Source organism: Emydura macquarii, unplaced genomic scaffold (genome assembly GCF_026122565.2).
Source record: "Emydura macquarii macquarii isolate MOO-44397 ecotype Brisbane River unplaced genomic scaffold, CSIRO-AGI_Emac_v2 contig_1790, whole genome shotgun sequence".
Lineage (NCBI taxonomy): Eukaryota > Metazoa > Chordata > Testudines > Chelidae > Emydura > Emydura macquarii.
This window is the reverse complement of record NW_027131927.1, coordinates 6596910-6616417: the sequence shown is the minus strand read 5'-3', so window position 1 is coordinate 6616417 and position 19508 is coordinate 6596910. Positions and strand designations below refer to the sequence as shown.

The following is a 19508-nucleotide window of genomic DNA, read 5'->3' as shown; positions in this document are numbered from 1 at the left end:
GGCTGTTGCCCCATAGGCTGAGCGGGAAGCTGGCATTCAAGGCCTCGTGGCTTGGGCGGGAAGCTGCAGGGTGAGCTATTGATTTCCAGGAACAGTGACAGAGCCCTGGTTCTCTGGCCAGTCGGTGGCACATACAGCACCCAGCTGGCAGCGGAGCTCTGGCACCAGTCTGTGCCCCCCAGCTTATTTCTCCTTCTAGGCTCCCACGGACCCCCAACCCAAACTACCTCCTGGAGCAGAACTCATGGGCCAGCCCAGCTCACTGGTTACCTAATACACCAGCCCCAGCCTCTGAGACACAAAATCTGGGGTCTGGGCACCAGCTTTTCATCCCTGGAGCTGCACACACCTGAGTAAAGCGACCGGTTACAGGCGGCCTGCAGGAGAACCCCTTCCGGTTCTGGAATGTCCAGTTCGAACAGCTTCATGGGAGTAAATTGGGGGCTTGGATAATCTGCATCCCAGAATGTTACAGGAACTGGCACGTGAAACTGCAAGCCCATTAGCAAGGATTTTTAATGAATCTGTAAACTCCAGGGTTGTACCGTATGACTGCAGAATTGCTAACATAGTTCCTATTTTTAAGAAATGGTAAAAAGTGATCAGGGTAACTACAGGCCTGTTAGTTTGACCTCAGTAGGATGCAAGGTCTTGGAAAAAATTTTGAAAGAGAAGGTAGTTAAGGACATCAAGGTTAACGGTAATTGGGACAAAATACAACATAGTTTTATTTTTTAGAAGATAACAGATTTCTTAGAGCAAGGGAATTAGTGGATCTAATTTGCCTAGATTTCAGTAAGACATTTGATATGGTTCCACATGGGGAATTATTAGTTAAATTGGAAAAGATAGGGATTAATATGAAAACTGGAAGGTGGATAAGGAACTGGTTAAAGGGCTACAATGGGTCATACTGAAAGGTGAACTGTCAGGCTGGAAGGACGTTACTCGTGAAGCTCCTCAGGGATCAGTCTTAGGACCAGTCTTATTTACCCTTTTTATTACTGACCTTGGAACAGAAAGTGGGAGTGTGCTACAAAATTGGGGGTATTGCTAATTGCTGATAGCTAATTGCTAAGACCGGGATATCATACAACAAGATCTGGATGACCTTGTAAACTGGAGTAATAGAAATAGGATGAAATTTAATAGTGGAAAGTGCAAGGTCATGCATTTAGGGACTAATAACAAAAAATTTTGCTATAAGCTGGTGACGCATCAGTTGGAAGTGACAGAGAAGGAGAAGGACCTGCGCGTATTGGTTGATCACAGGATGAGTATGAGCTGCCAATGTGATGTGGCCATGAAAAAAGCTAATGCGATCCTAGAATGCATCAGGCGAGGTATTTCCAGTAGAGATAGGGAGGTATTAGTGCTGTTATACAAGGCGCTGGTGAGTCCCCATCTGGAATACTGTGTGCAGTTCTTATCTCCCATGTTTAACAAAGATGAATTCAAACTGGAACAGGTGCAGAGAAGGGCTACTAGGATGATCCATGGAATGGAAAACCTGCCTTAGGAGGGAGGACTCAAAGAGCTTGGCTTGGTTGGTCTAAGCAAACGAAGGCTGAGGGAAGATATGATTTCTCTCTATAAATATATCAGAGGGATAAATACCAGGTAGGGAGAGAAGTTATTTAAGTTCAGCACCAATGTGGACACAAGAACTAATGGATATAAACTGGCCATCAGGAAGTTTAAACTTGAAATTAGATTAAGGTTTCTAATCCTCAGGGAAGTGAAGTTCTGGAACAGCCTTCCAAGGGGAGCAGTGGGGGCAAGAAATCTAGCTGGCTTCAAGACTGAGCTTGATCAGTTTATGGAGGGGATGGTCTGATTGGCCAGCCTAATTTGGCAATTAACTGATCTTTGACTACTAGCGGTAAATATGCCCAGTGGCCTGTGAAGGGATGTTAGATGGGTGGGTTCTGAGTTACTACAGAGAATTTTTTCCAGGTGTCTGGCTGGTGAGTCTTGCCCACATGCTCAGGGTTTAACTGATCGCCATATTTGGGGTCGGGAAGGAATTTCCTCCCAGGGCAGATTGGCAGAGGCCCTGGGGGGTTTTTGCCTTCCTCTGCAGCATGGGGCCCGGGTCACTTGCTGGTGGATTCTCTGTACCTTGAAGGCTTTAAATCATGATTTGAGGACTTCAGTAACTCAGTCATAGGTTAGGGATCTGTTACAGGAGTGGGTGGGTGTGATGGTCCCTTCTGACCTTATAGTCTCTGAGTCCGTGAGCTTGCCAGGCCTGCAGGGAGACCTCCAGGAAAAGCAAGGGAGATGAAGCCTGACTAATGAGCAAGACAAAACAAGAACAGAGGGGCCCTCAGGCCTTTTTGAACCACCCTAAAGATTAAAAGCCAGGGTACAAACTCGGTGTCATTTCCCTGGAGCAGGTCACCTTGAAAGATGATGACACAGTTTCCCAGCTGCTCGTGGCCAGTAGGGCTGGGTGGGAGCCTGGGCTTGTTGGGCATTTATTGCCCCTCTCCCCGAAGGGTCGCATCTCTCTACTCAGGGACCGGAGGAAGATTTAGCCCCTGGATGCCAGAAGCCCCTGGATGCTTGGTCCTTGCGTGCTGAGCAGTGAGATGCAGCATAACCCTGCCCTGGCCAGGCGGGCGCTGGGCGAATACACCCATGACAGAATCAAGGAAGCACCTAGCCCCGAGGAGAAGCCTGGCCACGGCGCATTGTTATGAAGAGCACCCAGGAGCCAGTGATAAGAGCAGGTGAGACAAACACCTGTCAGGGATGGTCTAGATAATGCTTGGTCCTGCCATGAGTACAGGAGACTGGACTAGATGGCCTCATGATGTCCCTGCCAGGCCTCGACTTCTATGAGTCTATGATACTCTATAACATACCTCTAACTGAGGAGGGATGTGGGGTCTAGTGGCTAGAGCAGCAAGGCAGAGGAATCAGGAGTTCTGGGTTCTATCCCCAGCTCTGGGAGGGGAGTGGGATCTTATGGTTAGAGGAAGTGGGACTCAGGACTCCTGGGAGCTGCTAAACACATAGCAAGAGACTGTCTCTTCCCTGAAGAGATTCTGGTTGAAGATAGAGAAAGGCTGGGAGGTGGCTGTTAATGTAACTCCATACTATCGACCGGAAATGGAAAGAAAATTGGGGTTGCAGCCTTTTCACGTCTTTCTTTTATTTTTTTCACTTCTTGCTGCTGTGTGGTGGAGGCCTGGAAGATTCATGTTTTGCTTAGAAATATCTTGACGGTTGAGTCTGTTGCATCCCTGGTTTTCCAGCCAGGGAGGGCTCAGGAAAGAGGAGGGGGTGACTGGGTGAATCTTTCACCACAAGCATTTTTCTCCAAAGCATTTCTCTGGCAGTTGAGTTAAATAACATAGTTTTAAAGCCGAGCGATTAAAAATACATATAGCGCTTCCCAGCTCAGGGATCTGCAGTTGAGCTGCAGGGCGTCTCTCCTGCCAGCTCTCCAGTTGTCCGTACAGTCCCCCAAGGGAAGCAGGGTAATAGCAATAACAGTTAACACCTAGCACTTACATAGTGTTGATTTACATCGCAAAGCAGACAAAGCCTGGACAGCCAATGGAAAAAACATGAAGGAGAAACAAATATTTCAGGCCTTCTTTTGAGGAAGCGAGAGAGGGCACTGAGCCTTTTCGTAGCGTCATTGCCCCCTTGTGCGAGTGACAGATCCTCAAAGGCAACAAGGTGCCTAACTCCCATGGGAGCCAGGTCTCTGAGTCCTAGTACTGAACATACACGTGGAGTGAGACAGTTCTTCCCCCAGAAATAGGCCAGCAAGGATTACTATCCTTATGTGACACGTGGAGAAACTGAGGCCCAGATCCCCAAATTTATTTAGGCATCTAACTCCCATTGGCTTCAGTGGCAGTGAGGTGGGGCGCTGGGCCTAAGCAACTAGTCCAGGGTCACACAGAGAGTCTGGCACATGCTCCTAAGAGCCAGGCCAGGGCTTTCATCCCAAGCCCACCCCTCTTGGGGAGGACTCACAGCCAAGGGGGGCTGAGGGTTGTAGCTGGAGGGATGGCAGGGGGCTCAGTGCCCAGGACGGAAATTGCTCTGGGGGAAATTGCCCCCCCGCTGGTGGGGATTATTTGGAGTTGGGCTGAGACCCAGCAGATTCATTCCACATGGGAGCTGCCACATCCCTCTCCCATTTCGCCAGGAAGCCTGGACCAAAGGCGCCGCCCTCGGAACTGGTTAAACGGCATGCTGCCATGGGGCACGCCACAGCATGCCCTGCCCAGCCCCTTGGCAGGTGCTTAGTCACAGCAGGGCTGGGTGGAGTGCTGGGCGGTCAGAACAGGCTGGCAGCCAGATGCCGGGGTTCTGCCCCCAGCTCTGGGACAGGAGTCGGGTCTAGTGGTTAGACACGGGGGGTGGTCTGAAGAGCCAGGACTCCTTGGCTCTGTAACTAGCTGTGGGAGCTAGTGGTTAGAGTGGGGGTGGCCAGGAAACAGGACTCCTGGGTTCCATCCCCAGCTCTGTGATTCATTTGCTGTGGGGCCTCAGGCAGGGCACGTCCCCTCTCCATGCCTCCATTTCCCCTCTCTGAAGCGGAGAGTATTGCCCTGACCCCCACCCCCCAGCTGGTGGTGGTGGGAGGAGGTGTTAGCTAGCCTCCCCCAGAGGGCTTTGGCCAGAGATGGCTGCAGAAATGCAGCCTTGCTCCCGGAGGAACCCAGCCCCCACCCCTGAGCATGGACACTCCAGCCCCCACCCCGCACCCCGGCCAGCTCCTGCGATCGTTGGACTCCAGCCACGGGCAGTTCTGCTCTTGTGCCACACACTGGCTGCTCCACCGCTCTTATCGCTAGGCACGATTTGCATGGACACAGCAGCCCAGTGTCTCATGTCCCCACCTGCAGCCGGCCGCCCAGCCCTGGGGTTCTGGACACAGCCCACAATGGGCCACGGGGCCGCTCGTGCTGTTACACGCAGGGGATCAGTGTGAGGCCCAGACCCCACAGGGTCTAGTAGGGCTGCCATGGAAACCAGTGGGGCTGGTGAATACAGCACTGGGCCAGGACCTCTGGGTTCTATCCCCAGCACCACCGTGAGCTTACTGTGTGACTCTGGGGATATTAGATCCCCCTTTTGCTTCTCCTGCCACACTGGGACTATGTAGATGGGGAGTTTTACAGGGCAGGAACCATCTCTCATTGTATCTGGGCAGCGCCTGGCGCAACAGGGCCCTGATCTCAGTCACTGTGTGTCTGGGCAGCACCTGGTGCAACGGGGCCCTGATCTCAATCACTGTGTGTCTGGGCGGTGCCCGGCATGACGGGGCCCTGATCTTGGTCACTGTGTGTCTGGGTGGTGCCCGGCACGATGGGGCCCTGATCTCCAGTGGGGCCTCTAACCATTACCATAATACTAGTAATAATAACAAGCTGCTAATTCAGGGCGTGTGGCACAAACCCCTTGCTCGAGAAGCTCCCCGACCAAGATCAGGCCCCTTCCGTGCTTGGCACTGCGCAGAAATACAGCGAGAGACAGTCCCTGCCCCAAAGAGCTTCCAGTTTGAATGGAGAGCTGTAGGAAGGAGGGATGAGTCTGCCACAGGTGAGGGGCAGTCTGGGGCAGAGCAGGGAATTAACCCCTGCTCTTCTGGATCCCAGCGGGCTGCCTACTCCCTGTAGCTCGAAACCTGACCCTGTTCTATTTACTTGTCCATGCCCTTTGACAGGGTCACACCATGGATGCCAGTCTCTGGGCCAGAGATGCCAGGGGGTGCCCCCCTGATAATCGCCCACTCCAGCTTGGCGTTGGCCGTCTCCTTTTTCTCTTTCTCGTTCCCCTGTTGGGTCCTGCTGCGCTTGGCGGCAAACAGGAAGTCCTGGTTAATGGTTAGCCCTGGCGGCACCGCACTGGCAGGTGCGGGCCAAGGACATGGAGAGATAAGGAGACAGACGGTGGCAGCGGTGAGATCGCTCGGGGGACCCGCCCCTGCGATAACTTGGTGCGGCCCAGGTTAACTCTTCACTTCCCTGCACCAAAGGGCTGAGAGCAGGGAGAACTGGGCGCTCAGTTGGATCGGGGCCTAGCACCTGGAGGGATCCAGCTCCAGTTAGACAGGCACTAGCACCGGCCTGGCTTGGTAGCTGCAGCAGCCGGGTTAGTGGCCGGGCAGCCTCGCCCAGCCCCATGCACCGGCTCAGACGCAGTTACCACAGGCTCCTGCCCCGCAATGGGCTATCACCCCCTGGTGGAGTCAGGGGGGAACTGCGTCCCCATGCACCTTCCCTTCTGGGGAAAGCCCCTGCCCAGATGCCAAGGTGCTCCACTCACCGGGGCAAAACTCCCCTCCCTGGCAAAGAGCCAGGCCCCGGCGCCGTGTAAGTCCCATTGAAACCAGATGTGCCGGAAAGTCCCATCTGAGTCCCTGCCCCCGAGGGTGGTTATCCCAGCAACAGGGCCTGAGCTGCGCAGCTCACCCCCGTCCTGAGTGAGCAGGCATTTTGGGGTCTGTTGAAAAGCTCCCAGCTCCCAGATTCCTGGGGTTCTGGGGAATCTCTGTCCCCCCTTCTTTAACAACCTTCAGAGCTAGAAGCAGGTATTGACAGAGGCTGAGTTTCTTTAATGCAGCCTTGGATTTTGACCAGTAACGTACAGAGGCCTCTTTAGCCAACACCAGACCCAAAATCTCTCTCTCACACTTTGTCCAGGGTCACTCACACTCACACAGACACACACACACACACGCGCGCGCGTGCACATACACATACAGCCTAATATTCAGGCAAAAGCGCTGTCCTGGGCGGATTCAGACACACCGTTTGTCTTATGATGCTTACAGCAATGTGAAGTGAAGGGTGTGTCCATCCCCCTCACGCCACCTCCCTGGGTTTTAACCACCCCATAACAAGGTTTCGCCCAGCTCAGAACAGACCATTCTAGCCCTGGGGGCTGCAGAGAAAACAGGTGAACGAGGGTCCCGAAAGCTCAGACTACTTGGATCAGCTAGGGAAGCCCAGGACTGTGATGTCCTGCCTCCAAGGATTATGATCTGCCTGGATTTGCCCCGCGGTGCTGACGGGAGGAAAATGAGCAGGGGAGAGCCGGGGGGTTTGGCTCTGGCGAGCACCCAGTGAGCAGAACTACCGGGCAGGGGCAGGGCGGGATCCTTTTCTCCTTTTCATGGCTGCATGCCCACCACTGGGGCAGTCGGATGCCGCAGATACTAGAGATTCAGGGCCTGTCTCTAGCCCAGCCATGGGAATTCTGCTGATCCATCCAGCTGCCAGGCCTCTCCCAGAGAAAGGGGGGAGCAGGGAACTGGGAGAGGGGGAGGATTCTAAAACCAGCCCAAAAAGGGCAGATCAGGGGATGGAGCAAAAGCAATTCCCACCAAAGCACCCTCCATCCCCTGTGGGGGGTGCTGGTATCCCACACTGCCCTGCACAAATCTCCCACAAGGCAGTGCGCCAGACAGCAACGGGATGCTGCACCCCAGTGCAGCAGGGCATTGGCCAGCGCGGCCTCTGCCAACGAGGATGCTCAGCTACAGCAAAGACGGCCAAGTGCCCCGCACACCGGGGACATGGCAGTGCCAGCAGAGGGCAACCGGAGTCATTCCTCAGCACCTTCCCTGCGCCGACTGTGATCCAGGGGTTCAGGTAGTGGAAGGGGAGCTGGGACTCCTGGGTTCGTCTCCCAGCTCTGCCACTGGCTCGTGGGTGCAGCTTTTTGCTCCTACGTGCCTCAGTTTCCCCTCGGTCAGATGGAGGCTAACAATCCTGGCCTGGGCGCTGCATGACTGGGCCAAGCAACGGCTTAAGGCTTGTCTACCCAGGGTGTTTCACCACCCAGCTAGAGCGGCCTGAGACGCCACTGGGTGGTTAGGGTCAGTTTCCCCCTGTGGACCTAGCACCCAGCCTCCAAAGAGAGCGAGCGATCGGCTGCGAAGTCCGTTCTCAAGCGACGATTGTGCAAAAGCTCCGACGTGCTGAGCCCCACGTGGCTCTTCAAGCCAGGAGTTGGGGGGGCCTTAACTAGCCTTTCACCTCGTTCATGTCGGTTGCTCAGGTGGGTCACAGGACAGCTCGGTCTCCGGTCCCTCACACACCTGCCCCAGTAGATCCCTCCCCTTCCACCTTCAGTCACAGCCTCTCAGGATCTGGCCCTGGGTCCTGCGCTCCCCGGCGCTGGGGTTGTGCTGGCCTGTGAGGGCCATGGGGCTGCCTGGACAGATCAGGAGCCTCCTCCCCTTCGCCAGGCTAAGCCAAAAGGATGGGGTTAAGGTGGGTGCTGGAGCTGGGAAGTGTAGAGTGACTGCTTGGTGTCCAGTCACGACGCTTGGGAATTTGTTAGTGTACGGGCTCTTGGGTAGGGGTAGGGCTGTGCACACTAGTTTGTTACCGTGGGGTTGCTGAGGGTTATGGTGGCTGCACAAACTAGATTGTTATTGTAGGGTTGCTCAGCTCTGTTAATGGTTTGTTATTCTTGGGTTGCTCAGAGGCTACTAAGATTGGTTTATTATTATAGAGTTGCTCACAGGATGTTGATGTTGGTTTCTTACGATAGGGTAGCTCAGGCTATTCACATTGGTTTATTATTGTAGGGTCATTCAGGAGCTGTTGACCTGGTTTGTTATTGTAGGGTAGCTCAGAGGCTGTTGATGTTTATTTGTTATTGTAGGGTCCCTCAGGGGCTGTTGATGTTGGGTTGTTATTGTAGGGTTGTTCAGGTGTTGACATTGGTTTGGTATTGTAAGGTTGTTCAGGGGCTGTTGATGTTGTGTTGTTATTGTAGGGTAGTTCAGGTGTTGCTGACATTGGTTTGGTATTGTAGGGTAGCCGAGAGGCTGTTGATGTTGGTTTGTTTTTGTAGGGTGTCTCAGGGGTTGTTGAGGTTGATCTGTTATTGTAGGGTTGCTCAGGGGCTGTAGACATTGGTTTGTTATTGTAGGGTAGCACAGGGGCTGTTGACGTTGGTTTGTTGTTGGAGAGACCTGCCCATGCATGTGCCACCTGCAACTGCACACGTCGCCACCCTCACACACAGCTCCACCCACCCCTTCACGTACATCAACATGCCCCCTTCCACAGGCTCCCGCACTGGCACACGAGCCTGCCCCGTTGTGCTGGGCCTTTTGGGGGGCCGTGGGGCATGCACTGCCCGCCCGCCAGGGTTGCCAGGCACTAATGATGTGTGGAGCCCCCTGAGAGGCGAGGAGGGGTGGGAAACTGAGGCAGGAGCAAGGAAGTGTCCTTGTTTCATAGTCCCACAAGGGTCTGTGGCAGAGCCAGGATAGAACCCAGGAGTCCTGACTCCTGGCCTCCCTGCTCTGACCACGGGACAATGCTCCACCCCCACGGCCTGCCTTTGAGAAATTGCTTTAAGGCGCTAGGCCAGGAGCTGGCCCAGTCCTGGGGGTCCCCCCGTCCCCCACGCAGCAGCCCAGGGCAGGGGAGCTTATCAGGCGGAGGCACCTTTCCCCTACTCCCAGGCCTGAGCGACTCATCGGGAGGCTGGGGCTGGACTTCGGCCCCAGAGCCAGGGGACGTGGGCTCCGTGTCTGCCTTCAGCCAGGGGACCCGGGCCGGGCGCAGCGCCAGGAGCCAAGCCACTGGGAAAGAGGGGACAGCTGGGTGCACTGCCCAGGGCCCAGGGGTGTGGGGGGGTGTTCGCATGCGCTATGCATGCACTGTGTGTGTGTGACTGACGGTGTGCCCCTGCCCTGTGTGCGTGGATGTGTGAGTGATTGTGTGCACACGCTCTGTGTGTGTGTGTGTGTCCCAGCTGCCCTCTGCTGTGTGTGCGTGGATGTGTGATTGTGTGCACATGCGCTGTGTTTGTGTGTCCCAGCTGCCCCCCGCTCTGTGTGCGTGGATGTGCGAGTGATTGTGTGCACACGGTGCTCTGTGTGTGTCTGTGTGCCCCAGCTGCCCCCTGCTGGAGGGGATGAGCCCTGCTCTGTGTGTGGGGGGGGAGGAGTGATTGTGTGCACACGCTCTGTGTGCATGTGACTGATTGTGTGTGTCCCAGCTGCCCCCCTGCTCTGCATGTGTGGATGTGCGAGTGATTGTGTGCACATGCGCTGTGTGTGTTTGTCCCCCCCAGCTGCACCCCGCTCTGCGTGCATGGATGTGTGAGTGATTGTGTACACACACGCTCTGTGTGTTTGTGTGTCCCAGCTGCCCCCCTGCTCCCCACACACGCTCTGTTTGTATGTCCCAGCTCTGCATGTGTGGATGTGCGAGTGATTGTGTGCACATGTGCTGTGTGTGTGTGTGTGTGTGTGTGTCCCAGCTGCCTCTTGCTGGAGGGGACGAGCCCTGCTCCGTGTGGGGGTTGGCTTGTGTGCACACGTGCTATGTTCCGCATTGTGCAGGTTTACTTTGCGGCCGGGAGCAGAGAGATCGCACCCACAGCCATTGTGTCTGTTCTCATGGGCCTGGATGGGCTCGTTGGCAGGCGCAGGGAGTGGCTGGTTTCACCTCCAGTATCGCTCTACTGGGACATGTGCACCCCACACGCTGTGCGAGGCTGGGTAGGACCCATGGATCTGGAAAGGTGTGTGGAGAGGGGGTAGATTATGGTAGCAGTGAAGAGATAGCTGCAGGTTTTGCATCTGTTGTTCTGCCAGGACTCCTGGGTTCTCGCCCCAGCTCCGGGAGGGCAGTGGGGTCTAGTGGTTAGAGCAGTTGCACACTGCACCTTGTTGCTGCGGCTGATGCCGGGGTTGGGGGTCAGAGGAGGCTAGGAAACGGGGGGGGCGACCATGAATCCCCTCCCCCCTCAGGCTGAGGTTCCCAAAGAGCAGCAGGGCATGGGATCCAGCCGTCCCAGCTCAAGAGGGGTTGCATCCCCGTGTTTGCTGGCAATGGGCCTGGGGGTGCACTCCCTCCTTGCTGAGACCAGCTGGGCCTGGGGGTGGGGTGTTGCAGAGACTGGGAAGGGCCGAAAGGGGCTGCAGGGGGGGGATGCACTGGTTCAGCGGGGATAGGACAGGGGGACACTGGCTCAGCTGGGTGGGAGAATGGGGGGGACACATTAGCTAAGGGGATGGAGGGACACTGGCTGGGGGGAGGATGGGGGACACACTGGCTGGGGGGAAGATGGGGGGGACACACTGGCTGGGGGGAATATGAGGGGGACACTGACTGGGGGGAAAGGATGGGGGGGACACACTGGCTGGCGGGGGAGTGGCTCAGTCCCACGCGCAGACATCACTGAGCCCCTGGGCAGTGCAGCACCTCCACCCCCTCCCCGCCTCCACTCAGACTGGGGGAAGGGCGCCCCCACTGCATTTCATGGCCTGGCCCCTGCAGCCTGCTCTGTGTGGACGGCCCGCACCAGCCCTGCCTTGCAGGACACAGGACACTGCCCTGGCCCCCAAGCAACACTCGCCCTCCATCCCCAGCCAGTGGGTCAGACACAAGCAGGGACACAAGGAAACCACCACCTGGGAGCCTGGGGCTGGGATCAAAGTGAGTTTATTGCCCCCCCACGACACAGGGCACAACTCCCCAGCAGCTCCCCCAGGACTGGGGGCAGCTCCCTCCTCCCCTGACAGGTGCCATTGCACCGCAGAGCACAGCCAGATTGGACAGAAGGATGGATTCTGGTCTCCGTGTCAAACCAGAGTGACTCCATTTACTTCAGTGGACTGAGTCCAGATTTACACTGCTGTCTCTGAGATCAGAGACCAGCCGTGCCTCCATTGCAGTCAGAGGTGACACCAGATAGACCCCAGTCTGGCTGAGATCCAAATCTGATTCCTTATGTCTCACAGATGAGGGCCAGTCTGAGCTCCTGGCTCACCCGCAGGGGGTGGCAGACCCGGGGGGCGGGGGGCAAAGGGGGGACGCGCCGGCTGGAATCCCCTCAGGCCCTCACATCAAGCTAAAACTTTGTCGCTGGCTGAAGATTTGGCAGAGGCTGAAAATCAGGGGCAGGGGGGCAGAGGCAGGGGTGCAGCCATCTTTTGCCCTGGAACTGAGCTGTGGGGACAGGGCCAGCAGGGAGCCCCTGGCCTCTAGTGCTAATTGTGCAGCTGGTTTTGAAAAGGGGGCGGGTGTCAGGCCCACCCCCTCCTCCGGAGCTCAGTCAGAATTTGGGGTACACATCCAGGCGGGGTGGGGTTAAATTCCGGCTGAAGATTGGGGTGGGAGGGCAGACAGAGGATGGATATGGGTTGCTGGTTTCAGCTGGGGGGGCTGTAGTTTGATGGGTGCTCTGTAACAATAGGGTAGAGGGGGCACAGCCCATGCAGAGCGCCCCCCCAATCCCGGGGGAGCCCCCATGGCAACTCCAACCACTTGGCACCGCAAACGGCCCCTCCGCTGCGATCACACGTCTGAGGCCACCGTGGCTCAAGGCAGCAGCGTCCTGGTGATGCCCAGCCCTGGTGTTGGCACCAGTCTGAGCGGGACAGGATGGGCCGGCTCCACCCTCTCCAGGGCGGTGCTGCTGGTTGGTTGCTCCTTCAGGAAGTCCCGCCTTTCTCGGGCCCGCCGGTTCTGGAACCAGATTTTCACCTTGTAACAGACAATAGCAGCTGTCACCATCAATGTGCCTCCGACGGGCCTGGCGGCCCCCTGGGCATCATCGGCCCCACCACACAGAGAGGAAAACTGAGGCACAGAGCAGGGGCCACACAGCAAGCCAGCGACATAGCTGGGAAATCAGCCCAGGAGCCCTGATCCCCAGAGGTTCGCATGGGTCAGGGGAGACCCTCCAGCAGGGGGTGCTGCAGGAGCAGGCGAGCTAGGGGGACCCTGCACACGTTCGCAGTGGGGTGCTTGACCAACGGGACATGGCCGCCACATCCCACATCCGACTGGTCCAGCAAGCGGCAAGAGACTCTCAAAGGGGGAGTGCGACATCGAGCATCGCTTGGCTCCACTCCCGTTCAACAGATGAACCCCAAGGGTCGTCTGCAAGACAAAAGGGCTTGGGGGGGGGGTCAGGTCCCAGGTGGGGAAGGCTGCCCTGCCCAGCCTGCATTTACGAAACTGCTTGTACCAGCTAGCAAGGGTGAGACACTGCTAATTCCAACCGTTAGTGTGTAGAACTTGGGCTGCGGACCTAGCTTTAGTTTTTTCGGTAACTGCTTCTAGTCCCTTCACGCCCGCCTCTTCTCAGCATGCAAATCGGCTTTTCTGCACTTCAGAGGGTCCTTTAATGTTTTATCTCGACCAGGGTGTCTCTGAGCCAAGCCTTCAGCCAAACTTTTTAGTAGCGAAAGCTGGGGCAGGTTCCTTCCCTCTGAGGGATGGGTGGGTGGGGCCATAATCTCCCCGAGCAGGGCTAGATGGGTGGTCCTGGGATGCCAGCTGGGGCTTGGGGCATTCCTTGAATGCAGTTGGGCATCTGGTGCCACCTGCTGTCAGGTTGGGAGATAACAGGGTCTGGAGAGGCTGCCTGGGGGTCACCATCCAGAGACTAGTGGAGGGCTCCCCCCCAGCTAAATAGTTGATATGGGTACCAGCGGTTCTACAGCGCCCAGGTGGTACCTCAGGGGTTCTGTCACAGTGCCCACCACTGGGGATCCCCATCACGGTTGGGCCAACTGCCCCTAGGGCGCCCCCCGCCGGGGATCCCCATCACCGATGGGCCGCCTGCCCTTAGGGTGCCCCCCGCCGGGGATCCCCGTCACTGAGCTCTAACAAATGCTGATAACGAGAGGATCTGGCTGGGTTAATTCCCCGCCTGGCTCACCCAGGCCCTGCCCGTAGTCGATAGCCCGAGGCCAGTCTCCTACCTGAGTCTCGCTGAGCCCTAGCAGCGCCGCCAGTTCCCCCACCTGCCCGCTGCTCAGGTAGCGAGTCTGCCGGTAGCTGCCCTCCAGGACGCCAATCTGGGCCGCGGAGAACGGGACGCGGGGGCTGCGGGAGGCCCGGCCGGGGCTGCCCCCCCGCTTTGCCTCTGCAAGGAAGGGAGGGGAGAGGGGAGGGGTGAACTGGGGCGTGCACAGCAGCCGGAGAGGAAGGACTAGCGCGCCCAGACCCCTTGCTGTTGATACCAGCCCCACACATTTCCTTCTGGAAGCCACAGCCCCAATGGGGCGCTAGGGGGCACTGCATGGTGGGGAGTGGGGCGGGGGCTCAGCAGAAGCACTCTCCGCTCACACTCAGTGCTGGCCCCAGTCTGGTGCCGGAGGGGCCGAGATCCTACTCACCCAAGCTGCTGGGCGTCTCTGGGGGAGCCAGGAGTGAAGCCCGGGCTGTGCAGAGCTGCCGTGGGCGGCTGGCAGCGGAGCTCAGCCCAGGGCACCGTGCAGCTCACCCCAAGGGTGCTGGAACGGGGGATCTTACTTGCCAGACGAGGCGGCTTGAAGTGGGAGCAGTGGATCCACGCATAGCCCTGTGGGGTTGCCCCCCACGCTGCAGCCCCCTTGCCCAGCTCCTCCTGGTGCCCCCTTTCCCCCGGCCCCTCCGAGCTGCCCAGGGCCAGCAGGGAGCAGATGGAGAAGTCAGCCACCCGCCGGGGGGGACTGGCTGGCCGGGCTGGGGGGAAGCCTGGAGCTGGGTTCAGGGGTCCTGTCATGGGGGCAAAGCCGGGGACTCCGTGTCCAATGAGGAGGGGCCAGGAGGCGAGCATCCCAAGCTGGGCACTGCTCTCCAGGCTGCTGCTGCTGAAGCTACCCATGGCCCTTGTCAGTAGGACAAGGGGATGACGGAGCCTGGGAGGGAGTGGAATGGGGACCAGAGTCCTGGGGGCAGGGCTGCAGGGCTCTGGGGACAAAGGTGTAGGGTGGGGAGTGAAGCCTGGGGGCCAGAGGAGAGGTGCACAGGGGGCAGGGGAATCAGCCAGGCGAGTGGGGGCAGGAGGAGCAAAGCCCTAGTAAGAAGGGGACCAGCTGGAGGAATGGGGGGGCAGGAGGAGCAGAGCCCTGTGGTCGGGGTATCAGTCGGGGGAGGGGGCGGGAGGAGCAGAGCCCAGGGGAGCAGCCGGGGAAGTGGGGGGCAGGGCGTGCGAGTGGCGCTGGCTGAAGTCCCGGCCCCTATTTAAGGGCAGGGCGCTGCAAAAGGAGCCGGGGAGCTTTTGCCGGATTTACCTAGAACCAATCAGGCCGGGACAGGGGGGTGATACGATTACCTGGCAGCGGTGAGGGGAGGTGCCAGTGGCACTGGATTCGCAGCGTGGAGGGGCACTGGGAGCTCTGGGCCTGGGGCCATGGGGAATGGGGTGCCCCCAAACCTCACAGCTGGACGCTCTCCCAGGAAGAGGGGCTGTGACAGCACATGGGGAAGGGGGCTCCCGACATCTCTAGTGGAAGAGTCTAGCTCAGCAGGGAATTATGGCCAGGTTTCAGGGACCCCTCACCCAGTGCTGAGATGCAGCTGCCTCTGGGGTGGAGTGCAGGGGCTGTTTATACAGGGACCCCTCGCCCAGCGCTGAGACACAGCCACCTTTGGAGTGAAGTGCAGCAGCTGTTTAAAAAACACACCACCACCACACTGCCAGTGGGGACAGAAAGGGTAGGAGGGTCCCGTATCCCCCAACCCACAACCCCCTGTGCGTTTCTAGCCCTGGAATCCCCACACACAGCTCTGCCAGCCCCTCAGTCCTGACCCACAGCCCCTGCTATCCCCACGCCAGGTCCCTCAGCAGCCATGTGTGTGTGTGGGGGGGGAAACGTGGCAAGCTTTTCTATGTGAGAAAGGGCTGAGAACTGTAAACTCATTGCCCCACTGCCTCTACCCCAACCTGAACCCCAGAGCTCGGGTTCCCAGCACAGCCCCCCTGTGGCCAGCACATCTCCCCCCTCCAGCTCCCACCTGCCCTCCCTTGGCTGTTTACCTGGCTTTGGCTTCATTTCTCCCCAAAGGCTCCTGTTACCCTGCCGGTTCCCCAGCACCCCGGCCGTTGTCAGGAGAACGCTTGATCCAGCTGCTGGTTTGGGGATTAAGGCACCAGAACAAGCACAAAGGAGTCTGTGAGCTGAGGGGCCACAATTAACTAATTACCTCCTTGGCCACTAATCCCCAGTGGGGAGCGCTGGGGCGCACGTAACCCAATCACACCCCTTCCCATTACACAATGGTGCTCCTGGGAGACCGGCTGACGCAGGCACCGCCGCCCCCCAGCATCTCGCTGCCTTTGCGAGCACAGGAGATTGCTGAGGGCAGAGGGCTCCCTAAGCCAGCAGACAAAGGCAGAGTGAGATTGGATGTCTGGGACCTGAAATGAGAGAAAGTCAGACTAGAAATAAAGTGCAGATTTTTCAAAGGGGAATTAACCATTAGAACCCAGGAGTCCTGGCTCCCAGCCCCCCCCCCCCCTCTTGCTCTAACCACTAGACCCAACTCCTCTCCCAGAGATGGGGAGAGAACCCAGGAGTACTGAACAATGTGGCAGCAGCAAACAGCATCTTAATTTTGGGGGTGAGTTTAGTTCATAAGGGGTAAGCTAACTGCAAAGAGAAGGGAAGGGGGGTGAGAGCACAAGGCCTGGACACCTCTTTGTAAAAGTGCCTGTCTAGCTCAACCACCAGATCTGGGCTGGCAGGGGAGGGGAGTAAGGGGGCAGGAGTGGAGGAGGGCTGAGGTGAGTGGGAAGGTGGAACAAACACCCAATCCATGCAGGGCTGAGCAAAGTGCAAATCAAGCGATTGAAAAGTCTGCAAAGGAGCATCTCCACAGGACAAAACAAGCTGTAGGGGGTACCCTGTTTACAAGTGAAGACAACGAATTGTTGGAACTATATCTGGGAGTGCAGAGGTGCACCCCGCTATCCTTCAGCTAGGGAATGAGCAGCTAGCAGGCTTGTCTTCTGAACGGAGGATCACAGCTGGTCTGGCTCTTTAATGCTGGGAGAGAAACTTTTGGTGAGACAGAAGAGCGGCTTAAATTTAGGCTCTCGAACGCGTGTTATGATTTTATTTTCTAGGTAACCATTGGTTTCCATTTATTCCACTTGCTTCTTCTCAAATCTCTATTCTGTGCTAAATAAACTTATACTTGTTTTCACTAAAATGTATCTAAGTGCTAGAGACGAGGTGGGGGAAGTAATATCTTTATTAGGCCAACTTCTGTTGGCGGAAGGTACAAGCTTTCAACCTGGTAGAGTCAGGAGCTGACCCCCGGTAGGCACAGGTAAGGTTTCCTCATACTAAGGGCAGGTGGTAGCGAGGTGTCCCACAAAGCTAGGTACCCCCAGCAATCGTCAAAATGCATATGGCAGAGATTGGCCGCAAAGCTAATCTAACATGTGGACAAGATTCTCGGGCTACAAACTGCTTTAAACTCAGGAGGGGAAAATCTATCATTTCAATGATTTAAAAAAAAATTACACCAATGTTTACTTTGCTCCATAATCACAACATCTGAAATGCTGGAAATTCAGTGGAAATTAAAGTGGAAGTTTTCACTTCAAAATAATAATAGAACATTATAAAAAAAATTGTATAGCTGAGGTCACCAGATTAACCTTAACTCTACCCCCCAGAGTCAAGCAATCTTAACTCCATACCCTCTCATGATCCTTTCACCAAAACAATGGCAAGTATGGGAAATACACAGATAACTCCACCAGATCAACCTTAGCTCTGTGCCATACTGAGTCCAACAGTCTTAAATCTGCCTCCCTTCCCATCTCACCAAACAGCCTTAACTCTGCCCCTACTTCCTGTCTTATTAGAAAGTATGAACAATGCACAGATCACCAGATCAACCTTAACACTGCCCCTTTGTGACAAATGTGCTTTACTCTATTCCTTTCACCAAATAACCTTATAACTTTGGGGCACAGTATATGATAGCTGAATTAACCTCCAGAATTAACATCCTCAAGAATGGCAAAGCCACCATTCTAGACGACATCCATACTGAACAAATCAAACACTTTGGACCCGCAATAAAGAACTGATTACTTAAGCTGTTTAACATATGCTCAGCCACATAAAAAGTTCCCAAGATCTGGAGACAAACACAGGTTGTGGCCCTGAAGCCAGGGAAGGACACAATGGAGCTGAAGAACTTCAGACCTATATTACTACTATGTCACCTCTACAAACTGTAACAGCCTCTCATCCTGAACTACCTATCACCACTCACTGAAAAGCATCTAATGTCAGAGCAAGCTGGATTCTGCCCAGGCAAGTGATGCACTGGACAAGCGCTGACATCACTGAATACATCAAAGATGGCTTTGAAAAGGGTATGGTAACAGGCACCATGTTTGTTGACTTAGCAGCAGCATATGACACAGTGAATCACCAAAGGCTTCTCACTAAATACACATGACAAAAGATCACCACCTCACACGAATGATACAATCTCTGCTTGAGACCCAACATCTTTACGTCAAACTATGCGGGAAGCAAAGCCTATGGGGGCGACAGAAAAACAGCCTCCCATAAGGGAGTGTACTCTCGCCACTACTCCTCAACAGCCACCCGAATGATCCATCTCGGCACAAAAGGTTTTATCTATGCTGACAACCTACGCGTCGCTGCCCAAGCCAAGGATCCTGCCCAGACTGAAGCTGTGCTAATGTCGGCATTGTTCGGGCTCTGTCTATTATACCAACCCAGCCAGAACACAAGTGAGTCTCTTCCATAGCACAAGACTTATGAGGAGAGGCTGAGGGAACTAGGCTTGTTTAGTCTGAAGAAGAGAAGAATGAGGGGGGATTTGATAGCAGCCTTTAACTACTTGAAAGGGGGTTCCAGGGAGGATGGGGGTAGGCTGTTCTCAGTGATAGTAGATGACAGAACTAGGAGCAATGGTCTCAAGGTCGAGGTAGGATATTAGGAAAAACTTTTCCCTAGTAGGGTGATGAAGCACTGGAATGGGTTACCTAGGGAGGTGGTGGAATCTCCATCCTTAGAGGTTTTTAAGATGTGACTTGACAAAGCCCTGGCTGGGATGATTTAGTTGGAGTTGGTCCTGCTTTGAGCAGGGGGTTGGACTGGATGACTCCTAAGGCCCCTTCCCACCCTCATCTTCTAGGATTCTATCTGTGGAGTTGTGAGTCCGGTAGACAACTTAACAGCTGGAATGGGGTATCACTTGCCAATGCTGGACTCCTATCTACCTTGGAGGGATGCTAGCCTCTCCTCCAAGGCACATGAGATAAAAGGCAAAGTTAGCGCCTGGAACAACATACTTGGGAAGCATGCCAGTTCAAAATGGGGAACCAGCACAGCAGCAAACCACACACTTGGCTGAATACACACGTCCGGTGTGGGAAAGATCAGCCCACGCAAAGAAGCTGGAGCCTGTGCTGAATGATAGCTGCTGCTACATCTCAGGGTGTCTAAAACCCACAGACGTGAACAGCCTTTATGTGCATGCCGGAATCGCTCCCCCGGTTATTAGGAGAGTGGTCACCAGCAAAATGGCACGATTACAACAGGTCGAGGACACCAGACACGCTGTGGCAGCGGTTCCGCCTGGAGCGCACCTTAGCTGCAATGGAACTGCTTAAAAAGTCACCGACGGCTACTGGGCTGGAAATGAGGGGCTCATGGTAGCAGGGGAAGGTGGCTGCCCGAGGTGGGTGAGATCCAGGCTCTGAGGCCCCTAGGGGTAGATTCAGTGGCTGCT

At 56.0% G+C, this 19508-nt stretch overlaps 1 protein-coding gene across 1 annotated transcript; it reads right to left on the bottom strand.

Moving 5' to 3' along the window:
- Nucleotides 1-11291: 11291 nt before the first annotated feature.
- Nucleotides 11292-19457, bottom strand: LOC137159133 (homeobox protein MSX-2-like). The gene is made up of 4 exons (XM_067557342.1): nt 19366-19457; nt 15760-15852; nt 13718-13881; nt 11292-12491 (listed from the first exon to the last, which is right to left on the bottom strand). The coding sequence occupies exons 2-4, from the start codon at nt 15773-15775 to the stop codon at nt 12327-12329; spliced, it is 345 nt and encodes a 114-aa protein (XP_067413443.1). The 5' UTR covers nt 15776-15852; nt 19366-19457; the 3' UTR covers nt 11292-12326.
- Nucleotides 19458-19508: the final 51 nt, after the last annotated feature.